We start from the raw sequence: 18,461 nt of genomic DNA on the forward strand, positions 1-18,461 counted from the left end.
TTGGTTTCGTTATTTCCCCTAAGAGGTATTATTTAAAAGTATCCATTTTTCTCTTCTGTAGATGTGATTTTTTCATATTTTTTTTGTTTAAATTTCTTATATGTTGGTCATTTCTCTTAGTTTTATATGTTTTAATCTCTTTATTTTCTGATATTACTAGAATGATAGAAAGCTTTCTATAAAACACAAAAAGGTGGTTCTCAGTTTTTCATGAACCATGAAGCAAAGGGCTAGGAAAAGCTTGTGTATTCTCACAGAGTGTGTGTGTCTGCCATCGGGCTGGGTGCTCTGTGTATATTAGTCCCATTTTAGAGATGAGAAACGGGCTCAAAAATGTTAGGCAAGTTCAGGCAGCTGCTTAAACGTTAACGCTGTGTTGAACCCCGGCTCGTCCAACTCCCCTCACCTGCACTCTGTCATTTTACACTTTCTTTAGTAGTGAACAGAAGCTGGTCTGTGACCCTCATGATTTGATTTGTTACCCCCAATCTCATTCTCTAGCAATGTCAGGGACATTCTTTCTGATGAGAAAAAAGGCACGTGTCAGAAAAATGCTTAGTTTCTTTTCACGATCCTATGAAGTCCTTCCTATGGAGGGCTGGTAGAGTGGAAGGAGGTCATCCAAGTGTTGGGGGTGTTTAGCTTGGGCATGATCGTCCCTTGTCTGCTTATTAACGATGTGCTTTTGAACATGGGGTTTAACTTCTCTGAGCCTTAGTTTCATCACCTCTGAAATAAGGGTTATGTTGGCTACTTTCGAAGGTGGTTGTGGTGTTCGGAGGTAATATAGGTAAAACTTTTAAATTTGGTTCCTGGCACATAGTGGCACCTGAGAAATGATAGCTCTATTATAATGAGTGAAGGCAAAGAATGGTTATATTATTGGGGATACATGGATGCTTGGCTTCTCAGACCAGTGTGAATTGACTTACAGGCTTCATTATTCATTTTGCTTAGGTAATATTTTCCCCTTCTAAGAAACAAACATTCAACTAGAACTACTTGCCTTTGCCCAAAGAAGGAGGAAAAACTAGTCTTTTAAAGCTGCCTGTTGATGGCAAGTATTTCTAGTACTCAAACTTACTGAAATTATTATTTTAAACAGGCCCAGGATGTTCTGGTACAGGAGATGGAGGTGGTGAAACAAGGTATGAGCCATGGAGAGCTCTCAAGTGAAGCGTATAACCAGGTGTGGGAAGAATGCTACAGTCAAGTTTTGTATCTCCCTGGGCAGAGCCGCTATACACGGGCCAACCTGGCAAGCAAAAAAGACAGAATTGAGTCACTGGAAAAGAGGCTTGAGGTTGGTATCCTTTTTTTTTTTTTTTTTACAATCCTCACCCAAGGACATTTCCTTATTGCTTTTAGAGAGAGGGGAAGGAAAAGAGAGAAACACTGGTAAGACAGAGAAGCACTGATTGGTTGCCTCTCATATATGCCCAGACCAGGGATTGTAAGTACCTAGACTGTGGATTGAACCTACAACCTAGGTATGTGCCCTGACCTGAATCAAACCTGCAGCCTTTTGGAAATGGGACGATGCTCGAACCAACTGAGCCACATTGGCCAGGGCTAGTATCCTTTTAACATTCTAATTTGAATGCGCTTTGAAATAATGAACCAAGTAATACTCCTAGAAACGACTTCAGAAAAATAGACCTGAGGTGATTGACCTTTGCAGTTCTTGAGGGAATGCTACACTGAAGTGTTTGATCCTCTTTGGCCCTCCTTCTGCATTGGGTTTTCAGTTGCTGGCCTTTGTGATGAAGAGCATACTCCAGGTTGGCCACAGGCCAGTCAGAACCTTGTAGTTGTGGGAGCAAGGAGCCAAGAAGTTAACACTAGTCACCCACAACAGTGTAGATCAGTGCTAGAGTATCTTGTTTTCTTTAAGAAGGGAATTCAGTGGTACCAATGACCTTTTTTTCTGTAGCCCAAAGAGCACATTTACAAAACTTTGATGCCTTTTTGTTCACCCTCTGACTCCTGTGAGTTTATTACAGAGAGAGCACCAAGTTGGGTTATCTAGACAGTGGCTTCCATGATTTTCATGTCTAGGAAAATGTTGAATTGTACTAGATGGGAGTTTCATGACATGTGGTTTCTTAATATTGTCTGCATTTTTTGAATTCCAGAATCTGTATAGGCATTTTGCCAATGGAAAGAAAATTGTGGTTCATGGACCACTAGGCTGTCTTGTGGATTCTTAACGGTGGTCTTCAGGGATGTTTCTGAGGCCAAGTTGGAATGAGAAGGAGAAAGGGGTTCTTCATGCAATCACATGCAGAAAATGGCTTCATTTTTCACTTATGTGATTACCAGTTTCCTTTACAGAAAGCATATTTGAAAATACTTTAAGGGATAAAATGAAAAATGGTAAAATTACTGGGGTGGTTGGGGCTGTGGGGCTAGGAAAATGAGTGGGAAAAAGGAAAAGGCAGTGTCTTTTTTTTCATTCTGGAATGTAAAGGTCTTTTTAATTAAAGTATAGTTGATATACAATGTTATATTAGTTTCAGGTGTATGCCATGGTGATTTGACATTTATATCCCTTAGAAAGTGACCACCACGAGAAGTCTAGTAAGCATCTTTCGCCACACAAAGTTATTAGAATATTACTGACTCTGCTCCCTGTGCTCTCCTGTCCCAGGACTTATACTCCAAGTTTGTATCTCTTCACATTTTTCCCCATCGCCCAGCCCTCTGGCCACTGTCAGTTTGTACTGTGTTTGAGTCTGTCTGTTTCCTTTGTTAATTTGCTTAGTTCTTTTTTTTTTTTTTTTTAAGATTTTATGTATTTATTTTTAGAGAGGGAAGGGAGGGAGAAAGAAAGAGAGAGAGAGAGAGACATCAATGTGTGGTTGCTGGGGGCCGTGGCCTGCAACCCAGGCATGTGCCCTGACTGGGAATCGAACCTGCGACACTTCGGTTCACAGCCCGCGCCCAATCCACTGAGCTATGCCAGCCAGGGCCATTTGCTTAGTTTTTTTAGATTCCACATGTAAGTGAAATGATACAGTGTTTGTCTTTCTCTGACTCATTTCACTTAGCATATACCTTCTAGGTCCATCTATGTTCTTGCAAATGGCAAGATTCCATTCTTTTCTACAGATGAGTTATAATACTACATTGTGTGTGTGAAATCTATACCATGTTATATGTATGTGTATATCTACACCACTTTGTCTTTATCCATTCATCTATGGATGGACACCTAGGTTGCTTTCATATCATGACTATTGTAAATAATGCTGCAGTGAATATAGGGGTGTGCACATCTCTTCTAATTAGTGTTTTCATATTCTTTGGATAAATGCCCCAAACTGAAATTGCTGAAATGTATGGTAGTTTTTTCCTTAATTTTTTGTGGGACCTCCATACTATTTACCATAGTGTTTGTGCCAATTTACAAGCCCACCAACAGTGTACAAGGGTTCCCTTTTCTCCACATTTTCACCGAAATTAGTTTCTTTTCTTTTTGATAACAGCTATTTTGACAGGTGAGATGATACCTCATTGTGTTTTTTACTTGCATTCCCTTGATGATTAGTGATATTTAGCCTCTTTTCATGCTCTCCATCTACTTGTCTCTTATGGAGAAGTGCTTATTCAGGTCTCTGCCCATTTTTAAATTTGATTATTTGCTTTTTTTTTTTTTTTAAGATTTTATTTATTTTTAGAGAGGGGAGGGAGGGAGGGAGAGAGGGAGAGAGAGAGAGAGAGAAAGAGAAACATCAATGTGCGGTTGCTGGGGGTTATGGCCTGCAACCCAGGAATGTACCCTGGCTGGGAATCGTACCTGGGACACTTTGGTTCCCAGCCCGTGCTCCATCCACTGAGCTACGCCAGCCAGGGCTGATTATTTGCTTTTCTGATGCCGAGTTTTATAAGTTATGTATTTTGGAAGTCAACTCCTTATCAGATACATCATTGCAAATATCTTCTCCTATGCAGTAGGTTGCCTTTTCATTTTTGTTGATGGCTTTCCTTGCTGTGCAAAAGCTTTCTGGTTTAATGTAGTCCCATTTGCTTATTTTTTATTTTGTTGCCCTTGCCTGAGGAGTCACACCCCAAAAGAAAAAGCAATATCTTTATTTGAAATCACTCCTTTTTTTTTTTTTTAAGAGATAGGGGTAGGGAGGGAGAAAGAGAGGGAGAGAAACATTATCAGTTGCCTCTTGTATGCACCCAGCCAGGGACTGAACCAGCAACCTAGGCTTGTGCTCTGACCAGAAATTGAACTGCAGTCCTTTGATTTGTGGATGATGCCCAGCCAACTCAGCCACACCATTCAGGGCAAAATTATTCTAAGTTTTTATTTTACCCTTAAGATCACATGTATAGGCAAATAATGGCTGATGTCCATGAACAACTTTTATCATTTAGTGGGAAATTAGAATTCATTTTTGAAGTAATTCTCATCTTGGTCTAAATGTTAGCAATCCTGCATTGTTGGTTGCTCTAGTTGTATTACTAACTTCCAGCAGGGTGTGCTGTTGCTCTGTTTTAATTCACAGAGTCAGGGAAAGTAGAACATCAGTGGTTAAATTTTAAGTTATGTTTTCTGTTGCATAGGCTTCATTTCTTATAAATGGTAGTTTAGAGTGTAATTGTGATCTAAGGTCAGCATCATAGTTGATTGGAGAGCTATTTGGAATGCTTTCTTGTAACATTTATATATATATATATATATTTATATATATATATATAAATACTTAGGTCTCTCCCTTGGTTTGAAAATCTTCTCATTTGAGGTGGGTATACTCTTTTTGCCTCGAATGGTAAAGATATCTCATGCTGTTTAAAATACAAAAATAAGTTTCCCCTAAATCTCATTTACTTTGTTGCGGCACCAGGTTTCATGGCAGCAAATAAATGTGTCACAGAGTGAGTGGTACTGTGAGGTACGGTAATTTTTATTTCTGCATGGAATGGGTCTTGTGAGTTTTGAAGGGAAAAGTACAGAAAGAACCACTGCTGTTCTTTTGGAGATTTATTTGGGTCATTTATGAGCGACCATTAAAAACATGTGGTTCTCTTTGTTCAGGTCAGTACCAGGAACTGGAATCTTCCGTTGAACTATTTTTGTTGAAATATTGGTGATTTTGGAAGAATATTCACAATACACTTTGAAGTAATTTTTATTTTCTTGACTCCTGGATATTGTTTACCCAACTAGTTACTTTTAAAGACTATGTAATCAAATCCTTCAATTTAGTAAACTGGGTTTATTTCAAATGAAAGTTCATTAAATCTTTAAAAAAAAGAAGAGAGACTCAAAAACCCAAATAAACAAATCCCCCATTTTACTTGTATCCATCCCTAATTCAGAACTAGGTTTGTCTTAGCTTATTTTAGTTTTTGAAGACACAATTCTACTGGTTTGAAATACATAAATATTTTATTTCAGTTGTGGTAATTCTTTCATCATTTCAGTTGATTGCTAAATTATAAACATTATTCAAAGCTTGTTGTGGGGAAGGAACTCTAGTTATATAAACTAAACGCTATACTTAAATTATCCTTTCCACTCTCAGGTTCAGGGCGATGTGCCTTCCCGTGTGAGCACAGCACACCACGGCTGCCGGTGTGTTTGGTTTTTGCTGCCATGAACTTTGGAACAGTGTGTTTAAATTACAGCCCTATCATAGCCTGTCAAGCTAGATGAAATCCAGTTTTGTCGTGGTTGGTGTCTCCTAAATGGATTAAAAAAATATACCCTGAAGTTTATATTGGAGCTAGCCTAGTCTTTGAGCCATTACTCATGATTAAGATTTGAAACTTAGAACTTAAATAAAAATCCTTAAGATGCTCATTTAAAACTTACAGAACCATCCCAGATTTTATGTAGAATGTGGTGGGTGGTGTAGGGAGTCTGTTAAATAGAATCAGAATGTAGACACAGGTCAGAAGTGGGAAAGGCTTTTGAATTATAACTAAGTCTATGTATTTTATTCTGCTTTGGAGGTAGAATTAATTTTAAAGATTTTACTTATTTTTAGAGAGAGGGGACAGGGGAGAGAGAAACATCAGTGGGGACCCAACTGGGGACTGGCCTGCAACCCAGGCATGTGCCCTGACTGGGAATTGAACGGTGTTCAGTTCTCAGGCTGGCGCTCAATCTGCTGAGCCACACCAGCCAGGGCCGAATTAACTTCAGAACCTCTCCAGACATTTGTGTGTAAAATAAGGCAGCAACAGCAAATAGAAGTGACAGCTAATACGAGGAAAGGAAAAGTTAGAAAGCAATGGTATGTTGATGCCATTTAAATATGGTGGCAAAAAGCCCTGTGAATTTTCATAGCTTCTCTTAGGGCATTATAGGTATATGGTAGGAGGGTAGAGTGATTTCTGTTTATAGAGATAGCTCAAATAAGTAAGAAAAGCTTAATTTCTGTTCAGTGTTGTGTTTTGTTTTAAAGGAGGTATGACTATAATTGGAGAAAAGTTATCACCAAGTGGTTGAAAATAAAAAACCTTTAGTACTTTATTTATTACGTGTTCGGTGAGTGTCACCGGGCATCCACTGTGTGCCAGCCCCTGTCCTAGGCCGGGGGGGTGCAGCAGGCATCCGGCAGACGAGCTCTCCGCTCCCGTGGACTTCATTTATCTGGGAAACGCTCACTGTGGGGAACCTCATTTTCTACTGATGCCAGATAAATGAGTCATTACTGTATTTGGGAAGTGCAAATAGAATTTGAAGTGTTCTAATTTGTTTCCACTTTAAGTGGAAATAGGAAATCGTCTGAAGACATAATTATTTTGAGTGAAATAATTTCCAGTAGGTGCAAAAGTGAAATGAGAAGTCTGAATTTAGGCCTGCTATTAAATTTAATAGTATTTGAAATAGTATCTAAACTGCTGTGTTGAGGAAGTTTGGCTGAAAAGTAGATTTTGTCATGTTAGCTATAAAAGTGGAAAGGCTTTACTTAGAGGTGGAAGCTGGGTCCAGCAGTAATACTTCTCCCTGTATTTTACTGGCACAGTCAACTTAGTCAAGAAATATTATGTAACATTGGCTTCTTGGAAGTAAAGTAACTTAACGCAGATAACACATTTAAAGACCTTCTCAGTGTATTTGTAGAACTCTGTGAGGACCCCTGTCTTTAGTGAATGGTTATGTTTCAGCAAAATTGGCTACATAATGGATCTCATTTTCTCAGTGACTTTCATTATAAAGTCAGATGTTTTTACACAGGAAAAGTATTCCCTTAATACTTTAAAGAGTGAAAATTTAGGGTAAGGATTAAGTTGGTGGGCAGCTGCGGGTGGAGGACTGTATGTTGTATGTCAGCAGGCTTATGCTAATGTATTCCCGCGCGCGCATGTGTGTGTGTGTGTAGGTGGGGTGTGTGTGGCAGGGGGTGCAGGAGAGGAGCTCACAGTAGTTTAGAATGCTCTGTGTCTTAAATTCTGCTCTACCATGACCCTTAAAGGCATTGGCAGATGCCTTGGTTGTTTGTAGCAAGTACTCTAGAGCTGGACCAGAGATCCTGGGTACAGCTGTGTTGTTTCTGTTATGCCTCAGCATTGAATTGAATTTCTCCCATGCAGTTTGTTTCATTTCCTGACTTGACTTGTGTAGATGTCAGGTGCTCTTGGTATTGCTTTGTTGATACAGTTCTTGGAAAGGTGTTTAGTAAGGTTTTGCCTCACTGCTCAGCTTACTTTGCAGAGGTGCACCCTGGCAGTTGCTAACTGACGGATGCTGACAGTAATCACTTACTTGGACCTGCATCTTAATGTAGAGAAGGTTTGCTGATAGAAGCTTTTTGTAACTGAATTTTTGAGGTTACATTGGTTAATAAAATTATATCGGTTTAAGGGGTACAATTCTATAATATGCTGATAAAACTTAGTGCCAGTGAGCAGTATAGAGAGAGATAAAAGGAGAGTCACTTGTGGACTCTTGTTTGTAAACATTTGGGTGGTTGAACCACATCTTTAGTACTACAGGGTCATGTTGCTGAATGATGGACGTGGAAGGGGAGCTGCCATTACTTCTGTTTTTATTTTGGGTATCCTTAAACCTGTTTTCCAGTGGTATAAAGTTTTACACGGGCCCCCAAGCAAGAGTCTCAGTGAGAGATGCTCTTAATGTTTCTGAACCTCACAGTTACAGACTTCAACTGAAGACAGTATTGGAGACCCAAGGATCATGTGTTTATTTTGGAATTACTTAGGCTTAGTAACCTTAACAAACTTAGTGAGTTTGAAAGTAACAATTACACTTTTATAAGCCCCATACAGCCCCCTTTTGTAATGGTCTGAGGAAACACTTACGGCTCCACTGCGTCATCTCCTGGGGACCATCAGTTTTCCACCGGTCTCTGGCCAGTCTTTTTTAGAGTTTCTTTTCTAATGCATTTAAAAAATAACATTTATAGGGCATTTTGTAAAAATAATACCAGTACTTTGTAGAAAATTTTAAAAGAGAAATGAAGAGCCTACCATCTATTCTAGACATGATCATTGTAACATTTTGGGGGGTGTGTGTATACGTATATACATATGTATATTTACAGATATGTGTGTGAGCACATGTATAAGATTAAATATGAAAGGAAAAAGGTTACTACACATAACAGATCTATGTGTGGATGAAAGGAGGAAGGTATTTAAAATAGGGATTATCATATATTTTGTTCATTTCATAGTATAATATTATAAATATCATTAAAAAATAAAAAGAAACCTGATCACTTGCTTTCATTTAAAGTCTATGGCAAAGATTAGCTTTGGTGAAATCTCCAAATAATTACACAAGTTATATTCTGCCCAACTTCTTAAAAAGTTGTTAGTAACTTTTTTCCTCCATAAAATCTTTCTGAGAGATGTTTGTTTTCCTATAGTTTTTACAGCTTGTTAAGAATTACAGAACTATGAATTTAAAATTATAAGCTGGGGAGAGTAAAAGTTTTTCTGAAGTGTCAAAAGTTTTGTAAGTGGGTATGTATAGGTTAATACCTAAATCAGAAAAATGGTGGTCAGGTCAATTAATTAAGATTTTGTTTACCTTTGTCTAGAATAGTTTGTTTTCAGGGCACCGTCTGGTGGCAGTAAGCTGTGCAGTCCCACAGCTTGAATTTCTTCAGGTGTATTTGCAGTTCTGGGGCTGAGGCAGGGAGGACTCCCACTATGTTAGCAGTGGAGCGGCCTCATGTGTTGGACTTCGAAGTAGGACATGATTGCAGGGTTTCATCGCTGAGAGCCTCTCTGGGTCTCTGATTTCCTTACCTGTAAAATTTGAGTAGGTAGTAGTTTTTGTCTCATGGAAGTGAGAGTTTGGGATAATGTAAGTTTAAATGAGATATGGTGTGTCTAGCAAATAGCAATTTTACTAGTAAATGGGAATTTTCTCCCATGTCTCTAGGGTTGGATCATTTTTAGTGTTATCTCAGTGGGGTAAACTTGGCTTGATACTTTGAGGCATCAAGAAGTAACTTCACCTAGAACAACAGGGTGGCTGAGGTTTTATTCTGTAAATCTTGATGAATGTCTGAAATTTTGAGACACGGTTGATCTTCGGAGAGAGATTAAGACTCAATCTGATTTTGGTTAGTATAAATGGATTTTAATTTAATATTTCATATATACATATTGAGGTGTTGAAATGATTGACATTCTTTACATTTTAATGCCTACATTATATTTCATTGTATTGAGGTTTCATAGTTTGTGGTGTACGGTTTTAAAATAGCTTTTAGAGTAGATTTTGAATTTTAAAAAACCTTTTATTATTGGAATTGTAAAATATACCCAAAAGTAGACTAGTGTAATGAGTCCTCACATATTATCACCTGTCCGTGACAGTCGTCAGCTCATACAGCCCCTTTGTTGCAGCTTCCCTTCCCCATTATTTTGAAGCAAATTCCAGACATAGTGTAAAACGGAATGACGGTGAATGAGATTCATCAGCTTGGTTTCTTTAGACATTTGCATGTAGATATATTCTCATTCATCTCTTTTAAATTGAATTTTACTCTTTCATTTTGGATGTAGTCAGCTTGAATTGCATCAAGTGTTGTCCTAATTTATTTTTCAAAAATATATTTTATTCATTATTCTATTACAGTTGTCCCATTTCCCCCCTTTTCCTCCTTCCGCCCTGCACACCCTCTCCCACCCACATTCCTCTCCTTTAATTCATGTCCATGGGTCATACATATAAGTTCTTTGGTTTCTCCATTTCCTATACTATTCTTAACCTCCCCCTATTTTCTACCCACCATCTATACTACTATATTCTCTGTACCTTTTCCTCCCTCCCCCACCCTGCTCCCCCACTAATAGTCTTCCATGTGATCTCCATTTCTGTGATTCTGTTCCTGTTCTAGTTGTTCGCTTAGTTTGTTTTTGTTTTGTGAGTTGTCATTTTACTGTTCATAGTTTTTGATCTTCTTTTTCTTAGAGAAGTTCCTTTAACATTTCATATAATAAGGGCTTGGTGATGATGAACTCCTTTAACTTGACCTTATCTGGGAAGCACTTTATCTGCCCTTCCATTCTAAATGAAAGCCTTGCTGGGTAGAGTAATCTTGGATGTAGGTCTTTGCCTTTCCTGACTTGGAATACTTCTTTCCACATCCTTCTTGCCTGTAAGGTTTCTTTTGAGAAATCAGCTGATAGTCTAATGGGAACTCCTTTGTAGGTAACTGTCTCCTTGTCTCTTGCTGCTTTTAAGATTGTCTCTTTGTCTTTAGTCGTGGGCAACTTAATGATGATGTGCCTTGTTGTGTTCCTCCTTGGGTCCAACTTCTTTGGGACTCTGAGCTTCCTGGACTTCCTGGAAGTTTATTTCCTTTGCCAGATTGGGGAAGTTTTCCTTCATGATTTGTTCAAATAAGTTTTCAATTTCTTGGTCTTCCTATTCCTCTGGCACCCCTATGATTTCAATATTGGAACATTTAAAGATGTCCTGGAAGTTCCTAATCCTCTCCTCCTTTTTTTGAATTCTCATTTCTTCATTCTGTTCTGGTTGAATGTTTCTTTCTTTCTTCTCCACACCATTGATTTGAGTCCTGTTTTTCTTCCTGTCACTGTTAGTTCCCTGTAGATTTTTCTTTATTTCACATAATGCAACCTTCATTGCTGCCTGGGTTTTTTTTTATGCTGTTGAAGTACCCAGTGAGCTCCTGGAGTGTCTTTATAACCAGTGTTTTGAACTGTGCATCTGGTAGGTTGGCTACCTCTTCGTCACTTAGGTGTATTTTTTCTGGCACTTTGATCTGTTCTTTTATTTGGGCCATTTTTATTTGTCTCAGGGCTCCTGTTATGTAGTGAGGGGTGGGAACTTAGGTGTTCACCAGGGCAAGGTAACTCTTGTTGCTGTGCTGTGACACTGTATGTGGGGAGGGGTCTGAGAGGGAACAATGGTGCTTGCTCCACTCTCTGTCAGTTTTTAGTCACTTCTCCTGCTTCCCACAGTCAAATTGGGCCCTTCTGGTGCAGATTCCCCGGTGGGTGGGTTTGTGTACGTTCTAGGACCATGTGGGTCTCTCCAGTGAACTCTCCTGTGAGGCTGGGAGTTTCTCCCACCATCCCCTCAACCTCCACAGGTTTTTCAGTCAGAGGCTTTGAGACTTTATTTCCCCGTGCTGGGACCCTGGGTTGTGGGGCCTGTCTCACTCCCCATTTGTTCCTCCTGGGTTATGCACACGCAAATGTGGGACTGCAGAGTCCTCCAGCTGCCGCCTTGCCACGTGTCTTCTCTGCCTGGCTGCCCGTCTCTGCCCCTCCTACTGGCCTGGATGAATGTTTCTTCTTTAACTCCTTGGTGGTTGGACTACCATACAGTTTGATTTTCTGTCAGTCCTGGTTTTTTTCTGTCAGTCCTGGTTTTTTTCTTAAATTTGTTGTTGTCCTCCTTTTGTTTGTGTGAGGAGGCAAAATGTGTCTACCTATGCTTCTATCTTGGCCAGAAGTCCTCTGACTGAGTATTGTCCTACTTTAAATTTTTAATGTTATAGTGAACTTTATTTAAGATTATTGGAAATTTAGTGCTTATGTTACAGAGCCCCACCACTGGTGGGGTTCAATTGCCTGCTGTAGGAAGCGTGGCTCCCAAGAGAAGAGTTTGGTGTAAAAGGAAAGGGGTTGTTTATTTAAAGGTTATACAAGTTCAGAATAATGGCAGAAGTCTGCCATTAAATCCCACTCCCTTTAAAAGTACCCCAAAACATACAGTCCTGCCTCCGTCTGCCAAACCAGGCCAGTTTCAGAAAACGCCACTCAGAGGTACTGTTCAGAAAAGCAGAAGCCTGCAGCTCAGCAGTTACAGTCACAGTTCAGCTCCAAGCATTTCCTAGAGTATTGAGCAGTCATAGGTTGAGCATTTTACAAAGTATACAGATATCTTCCTTCACATTAAAAAGTTTTTTCAGTTACAGTTTACATTCAGTATTATTTTGTATTAGGTATACAGCATAGTGATTAGACAATCATATATTTTACATCACTTTCTCCCCCTACCCCCACCCCGATATTTCCAGTACCCACCTGACACCAAACATAGTTACTACATTATTATTGACTGTATTCTCTGCGCTGTATTTTACATCCCCCTGACTGCTTTGTAACTACCAGTTTGTACTTACTGATGCCTTCATTCCTTCACATTTTAATGATCAGATGGCAGATGGAAGATAACTAAGCTAAAATTGAATATTAAAAGCCGTATCCCATTTCTTCTTTATACTTTTAGTGACTATATAGTTGACTAAATTTTTTTTTATGCTTAAACTTTTTTAGGTGTAGTTTATTTCCATATTTGCTTGGAATCCTAGCACAATATTTGAGCCAGAAGATTTTATATAAAGCTTGAGCTAAATAAAATATAATCATTGGCATTAAATGGAAGCTAGCAACTTGGCAGTTTTAAAATCTTTGGTACTTTGGGAATAATAAATGACTCAACTGTGTTCAAGGTAGTACTTCTGCGATATGAGTTACCAGTCATACTGGGTATCCCTTGATGACTAAACACTTTCTGAGAGTATTATGTTTTTACACCAGATTAGAAATCGAATATCCATGGAGTGCAGCATGTAGCTAATTGAATGATCTTACCAATGAAAATGATAATTTGTGTAACTAATTAAAAAAACCAAGAAACTGTGTATTAATTTGAAATTCTATGCTGTTAAGGTTTTTGGAATGTATATTTGAACCCACACGTAATTAGAGTATCAGATGTTAGTATTAGAACTTGATGAATTATAGCATAAGGAACTTGATGCAGGCCATGGAATTCGTTTTTAACTTACTGGCAGTGAGGACTGTTTGGTGGGTCTAGTTAAGAGAAGAGCACTATCTAGCTTCTGTAACGACAAGGGCTGAAACAGGATTCTCCATCCTGATTGCCTATTAGAATCATTGTGGGGCTTTAAAAATCCAAAGGTCTGAGGCCATTCAAATAGGTCTGTTGGTTTAGGACACTAGCACTGGTAGATTTTAAAAGCTCTACAGGCAGCTCTCGAGTTTGCTGGGGCTGGGAAGGCGCGCTCCCGTCAGGCTGCTTGGCCTGGTGGTCCTCAGGAGGCACACTGCTCATGTACAGTAAGGAACAACTCGTTTCCTTATTTTTTTTTATTAAAGCTGGAATTTTACAGAAGGTTTGAAAGCCTCATTTTCAGTCCCTTGGTCTGTTTGAGAGGAGAACAAAGATGTTTCAACTCTTAGTGCCTATAAAATAATTGTAATCAGAGCTAACATTTGTTGACTGCTTACTCCTTGCCAGTCACTGGGCGGCTAAGGGTTTTCACGTATATTATCTTCTTACTACTACTTATTACTACTACTAGTATTAGTATTAGTATTTTTAATCCTCACCCGAGGATATGTTTATTGATTTGGGGGTGGGGTGGGAAGAGAGAAACATAGGTCAGTTGCCTCCTGTACCCACCCTGACTGGGAACTGAATGCAACCTTTTGGTGTATAAGGATGATACTCCAAGCAGTGGAGCCACCCAGCCATGGCTACATTATCTTATTTAAATTTCATAATAACTTTTAGCAGTTGCTGCCATTTTACAGGTGGAGAAATGGAGACATAGAAGTTAAGTAATTTGCATCAGCTCAGAATATCTGGGTGTTCATGCTGGGTAGAGAGTGACTTACTCTTACCTTCTATACTGTGCTGCCTGATTTCATCCTAAGTGTTTCCTTAGAAGATACACCGTTGCTGTGGAACTTACTTTGAGTTATTATCTATTAGAGGGAAATGGCCCCTTTATAAAGGGTATTACTTAGTCATGAAATGAAAGCTTATTAACTTACAGAATGCTGAAGATATGACTGGTTTTTTAAAGAGCTTTATTTAAATTTGTTTAATTTTATTTTTTTTAAAGATTTTATTTATTTTTAGAGAGAGGGGAAGGGAAGGAGAAAGAGAGGGAGAGAAACATCAGTGTGTGGTTGCCTCTCAAACCAGTGACCCTTTGGTTTGCAATGGCACTCAATCCACTGAGCTACACCAGCCAGGGCTATTTAAATTAATTTCAGATTAGTCTCACTTCTTAAGGTACACACATGTAACATGTCTTCCTCCATCCCCCTCTCCAAAGCTTGTTTGACTTTTAATAAGCTTAGCTGGAGATGGAAAGGTATGAAGAAATGCTTTTCCAGTAGAAGTGTACTTTATATTTTGAGGAACACTTTTTTTTTTGATGTTATATATTCTAACTTTACATAGAATGTTGCGATTAACATGTTTGTTTTTAAATCAGTTATTATGCATTGAAGTGGATGTTTAAAGTTATCATGGAAACCTGTATATTAGTTTTGTTGATTATATTGTTTCTAAATATTTAAAAACATCTGGTGTACAGTTTTCATATCATCCTTTTGCATTTGACATTTTCTCTTGGTACCTTTTCTGCTTAATTACTGCCACACTCATTTAGTATCTCAGAGAAAAAAAGGTATTTACATTGTCATCTGTCTCTTGTTATAGGGTGCTGTCACCCTCTTTATTATGAATTACAGAGTATCATTTGGGGATCCATTAGCTTCAAGCTACTTAATTTTGATTGCTTATGGATACCACTCGATGGAATCATCCGTTTGAGAGGGAATGAGGTGGAAAGGAGGGCAAAGAAAGGAAGTAAGTGGAGGGTGGGAGGGAAGAAGGAACAGACACACAGAGCAAGCAGCACAGATTTAATAATTACTCCTAGGGCTTTGGCCTCACAGTTTTAAGTGTTGTGTGTTGAAAGCAGGCACTTGCTTTCAACTCTAAAACGTGACATGTTCTGGTGTGGGTAACCCCAGGGAAGGGGTTACGCCACTGGGACTCTGCATTGCACACCTGTCCCCTTCTCTTCCCCCTCTCCTTGGACCTTCTAAGCTGGGGCTTTCTCTGCCACTCTGCTTTAGAATTTTGTTCCAATCTTTCTTTTATTATCCTTCTCTGTTTTTTTTTTTTGCGAGTTTGTACATTTTTAACTTTCTCCCTCTAATTTTAGAATGATCTGAGGAGGCAGCTCACTTGTGCTCAATATACATATTTAACAGAAAACTGTCATTTTTCTTAATTTTATGTTGTCTTTTTGCTCCTCAAAAAAACTTTCTATTGACAAATGTGATATTCTTTCCTTAATGTGTTAATATGCCCAATTTAGGGGTTTTACATTATAAAAATAATCTAGTAATTTTATAGTTTGAAGGATTATGTTTTGATCACAACTATGGTACATTAATTGGATATTCAGTTATTAAAAATGTGCACGTATATTGGAGAAGTACATTTTTGAGATACAGATGGTGAAGGTGAGTCACAGCCTGTTCCAAAACCAGTGTAGATTAATGTTAGCAGAGACAATTTTCAGAAGATTCATTTTTTCCATACTGTGAAATTCAAGCCTGCTTTGAGATTGAGTCATGGGTGAAATAATAGTTTGTTTAGGAGTAACCTAGGAAGCCCTCAAGGTGCAAAATGGATTCTTCTTAAGCCTAATTTTGTGCTTCGACAACTAAAGAGTGAGGAACTCGAATGCACTCTTGCTTTGAACCAGTACTGTCCGTTGCGTCCAGTTATTTGGCTGCTGTGCTCACATGTGCTGGTGTGATTCCCCCCAGATAAACAGAGGTCACATGACAACAGAAGCCAAGAGAGCCGCAAAGATGGAAAAGAAGATGAAAATTTTGCTCGGGGGTTACCAGTCTCGTGCAATGGGGCTCATGAAACAGTTGAATGACCTATGGGACCAAATTGAGCAGGCTTACTTAGAGTTGCGCACTTTTGAAGAACTGAAGAAACATGAAGATTCAGCTATACCCCGGAGGCTAGAGGTAACATTATTGCATTGCAGCATTGCTTAGAGAGCTGCAAAAAACTACCCAGGGCTTTCCTTTTTTAATTTCTTCCCTGTTTGGGGTATCTTCTGAAGTTGATACTGTCTGGCTTTTTTCAGTGAGAGCCTAAACTTTTCTGATCTAGAGTTTCTGGGTGTAGATGGATAGACCGGGCCAGTGGTAGATACAAATGCTTTTCCTTTACTAATTTTCTGTTTTGTGTGAAGATACCTGATGAAATGAAATAAGTAACCCTTGTGATTTGTTTCCCTGAAACTAACCTAATTGTGTTCCATTCATGTAGCTCTCCCAGGTCCATTAAACCACTCCTTCAAATTCCTTTAGTCAGGTTTAGCTGTATGTCCCAATTGTGCTTGATAGCCCCATCCCAGATAACCAGATAAAGTGCAGGCTGGGCTTAAGTGCATTTGCCGGTATTGATAGGACAATAATGGCTTGTTTATTGGAGATAGAAGCAGAGATTTTACAAAAAGATAATAGTCACATGACCAAAGAATGAATGCAGTAGTATTTGTTTTATAGCGCGAGTAGCCGCTATTCTTGTTTTTCTTTGGGCAGTATTTATCTCTCAGAGTCATGACTGAACTCAACTGTAAGATGGTAAGGTACTGTAAGATCTTCTTAATTTTCAGGGTGCTTACATATGAAATAATTATTTTAATACTTTTGTCTCTTTAAGTGTCTAAAAGAAGATGTTCAGCGACAACAGGAAAGAGAAAAGGAACTTCAGCAAAGATTTGCTGATTTGCTGCTGGAGAAAGAAACTTTAAAGTCCAAAATGTGAAGCACAGTTTGTATTCTGTCACGGGATGAATTAATTGCTGGTTTTCTTACTCTGGAAGGCTGAAACTGATGACAAAATCACCCGTGATCTGTGGGTTTTTTGGTTGTTTATTTTAAATGACATCGATCTTACACAATCTATGTATAAAGACTTTAACTCCACAGGACATTGTAGGGTTTAAATTATTATGACAATCATTCGTTAAACAGTGTCATATTTGCAATTTTTTTTGGTTGGCCTTTATTTTAAAAGCGTGATTTTCAAGTGCTGCCTGTGAGGATACTCTTGAATAAAAACAAAAGATAAAATTGAGAACGCAGCCTTTTGTTTGAAGTAATTGGATACTTAGAGTGCCCACGCACCAGCGAGTGCGTACTCTGTGTCATATTTAACGCTAGCTCTTTGGTGGTCAGAATGGTGATGCAGTATCTTAAATTAAACCCTTCAGAGGCAGTCCTTTGTGGCTTTGTTAGTTTTTACTGTTTTAGCATAGAATGGTCATTTGTCTGTGCACTGACAAGATAGATTAACTTTTTAATACCTCTTTTTTTTTTTCCAATATAATTTTAGGGAGGGTCTCTCCTCTGCCCAGCTATTTACATATGTAGTTAGTGGACTAGGACTCGAAAGATTTAATTTTTCTTGACCTGTTATTTTCTTGTAAATATTTTTAGACAAAGGCATTTTAAAGATTAATTTCAACAAGGTTATCAAACTTTATTAAAGCTCTGTGTTTATCTTAACAAGTCAATTACAAATGTAGAATTTGGGGATGGATGGGTAGAGTGGGGAAGATCTAACTGTAACAGTCCATATGAAGTCATTTAGGACAGTATTGGTTGGCTACAAGATCAGCATAGGCCAATAATGCGTTGGACTTACTGAAAAAATTTGTCCAATCTTAGAATATTAGGGGCTTAAAAGGGAGGGATTCATTCATTCATTCATCAGGTATTTGTTAACTCTACACCAGTGTCAGAGTCCTGGTGATAGAGCAGTGTACAAAGTGGGCATTGGTCCTGTTTTGTAGAGCTTAACTGTTTATTGAGAATGACACACTAAACTTCAAATGTTTACTGAGTGACCCTTATGTGCCAGGCATTTGTGACTGTTGGAGTTGAACAGTTATTAAGACGCAGTCCTTGCTCTCATGGAGGTGACATGTGTGGGAGGAGATAATAAACATACAGGGAAAAGTATCAGGTCATAAATTTTTGATTCTATGGAAGGAATTAAAATGGGGTGATGGGAAATAGTGACTGGGGGGCTACTTTAGGTGGATGATCAAAGAGCTCTCTAGGGAGGTAATATTTAAATAGGATATGACTAACATCTTAGAAAGAGCCATCTGTGTGAGACTCAA

The 18,461-nt window shown here is 38.6% G+C and overlaps 1 protein-coding gene across 1 annotated transcript in view; it reads left to right on the plus strand.

Annotated features, from left to right (window-relative positions):
* CDC5L (cell division cycle 5 like) overlaps nt 1-18,232 on the plus strand; it is a 50,216-nt gene extending 31,984 nt beyond the window's left edge. Inside the window, exons 14-16 of the mRNA XM_028508925.2 lie at nt 1,106-1,303; nt 16,078-16,290; nt 16,994-18,232. Of these exons, the coding sequence (XP_028364726.1) occupies nt 1,106-1,303; nt 16,078-16,290; nt 16,994-17,098 (516 nt within the window). The 3' untranslated portion in view covers nt 17,099-18,232. The remainder of the gene's footprint in view (nt 1-1,105; nt 1,304-16,077; nt 16,291-16,993) is intronic.
* The last annotated feature ends 229 nt before the right edge of the window (nt 18,233-18,461 follow it).

This window comes from Phyllostomus discolor, chromosome 4, assembly GCF_004126475.2.
Source record: "Phyllostomus discolor isolate MPI-MPIP mPhyDis1 chromosome 4, mPhyDis1.pri.v3, whole genome shotgun sequence".
In the NCBI taxonomy this organism is placed as follows: Eukaryota; Metazoa; Chordata; class Mammalia; order Chiroptera; family Phyllostomidae; genus Phyllostomus; species Phyllostomus discolor.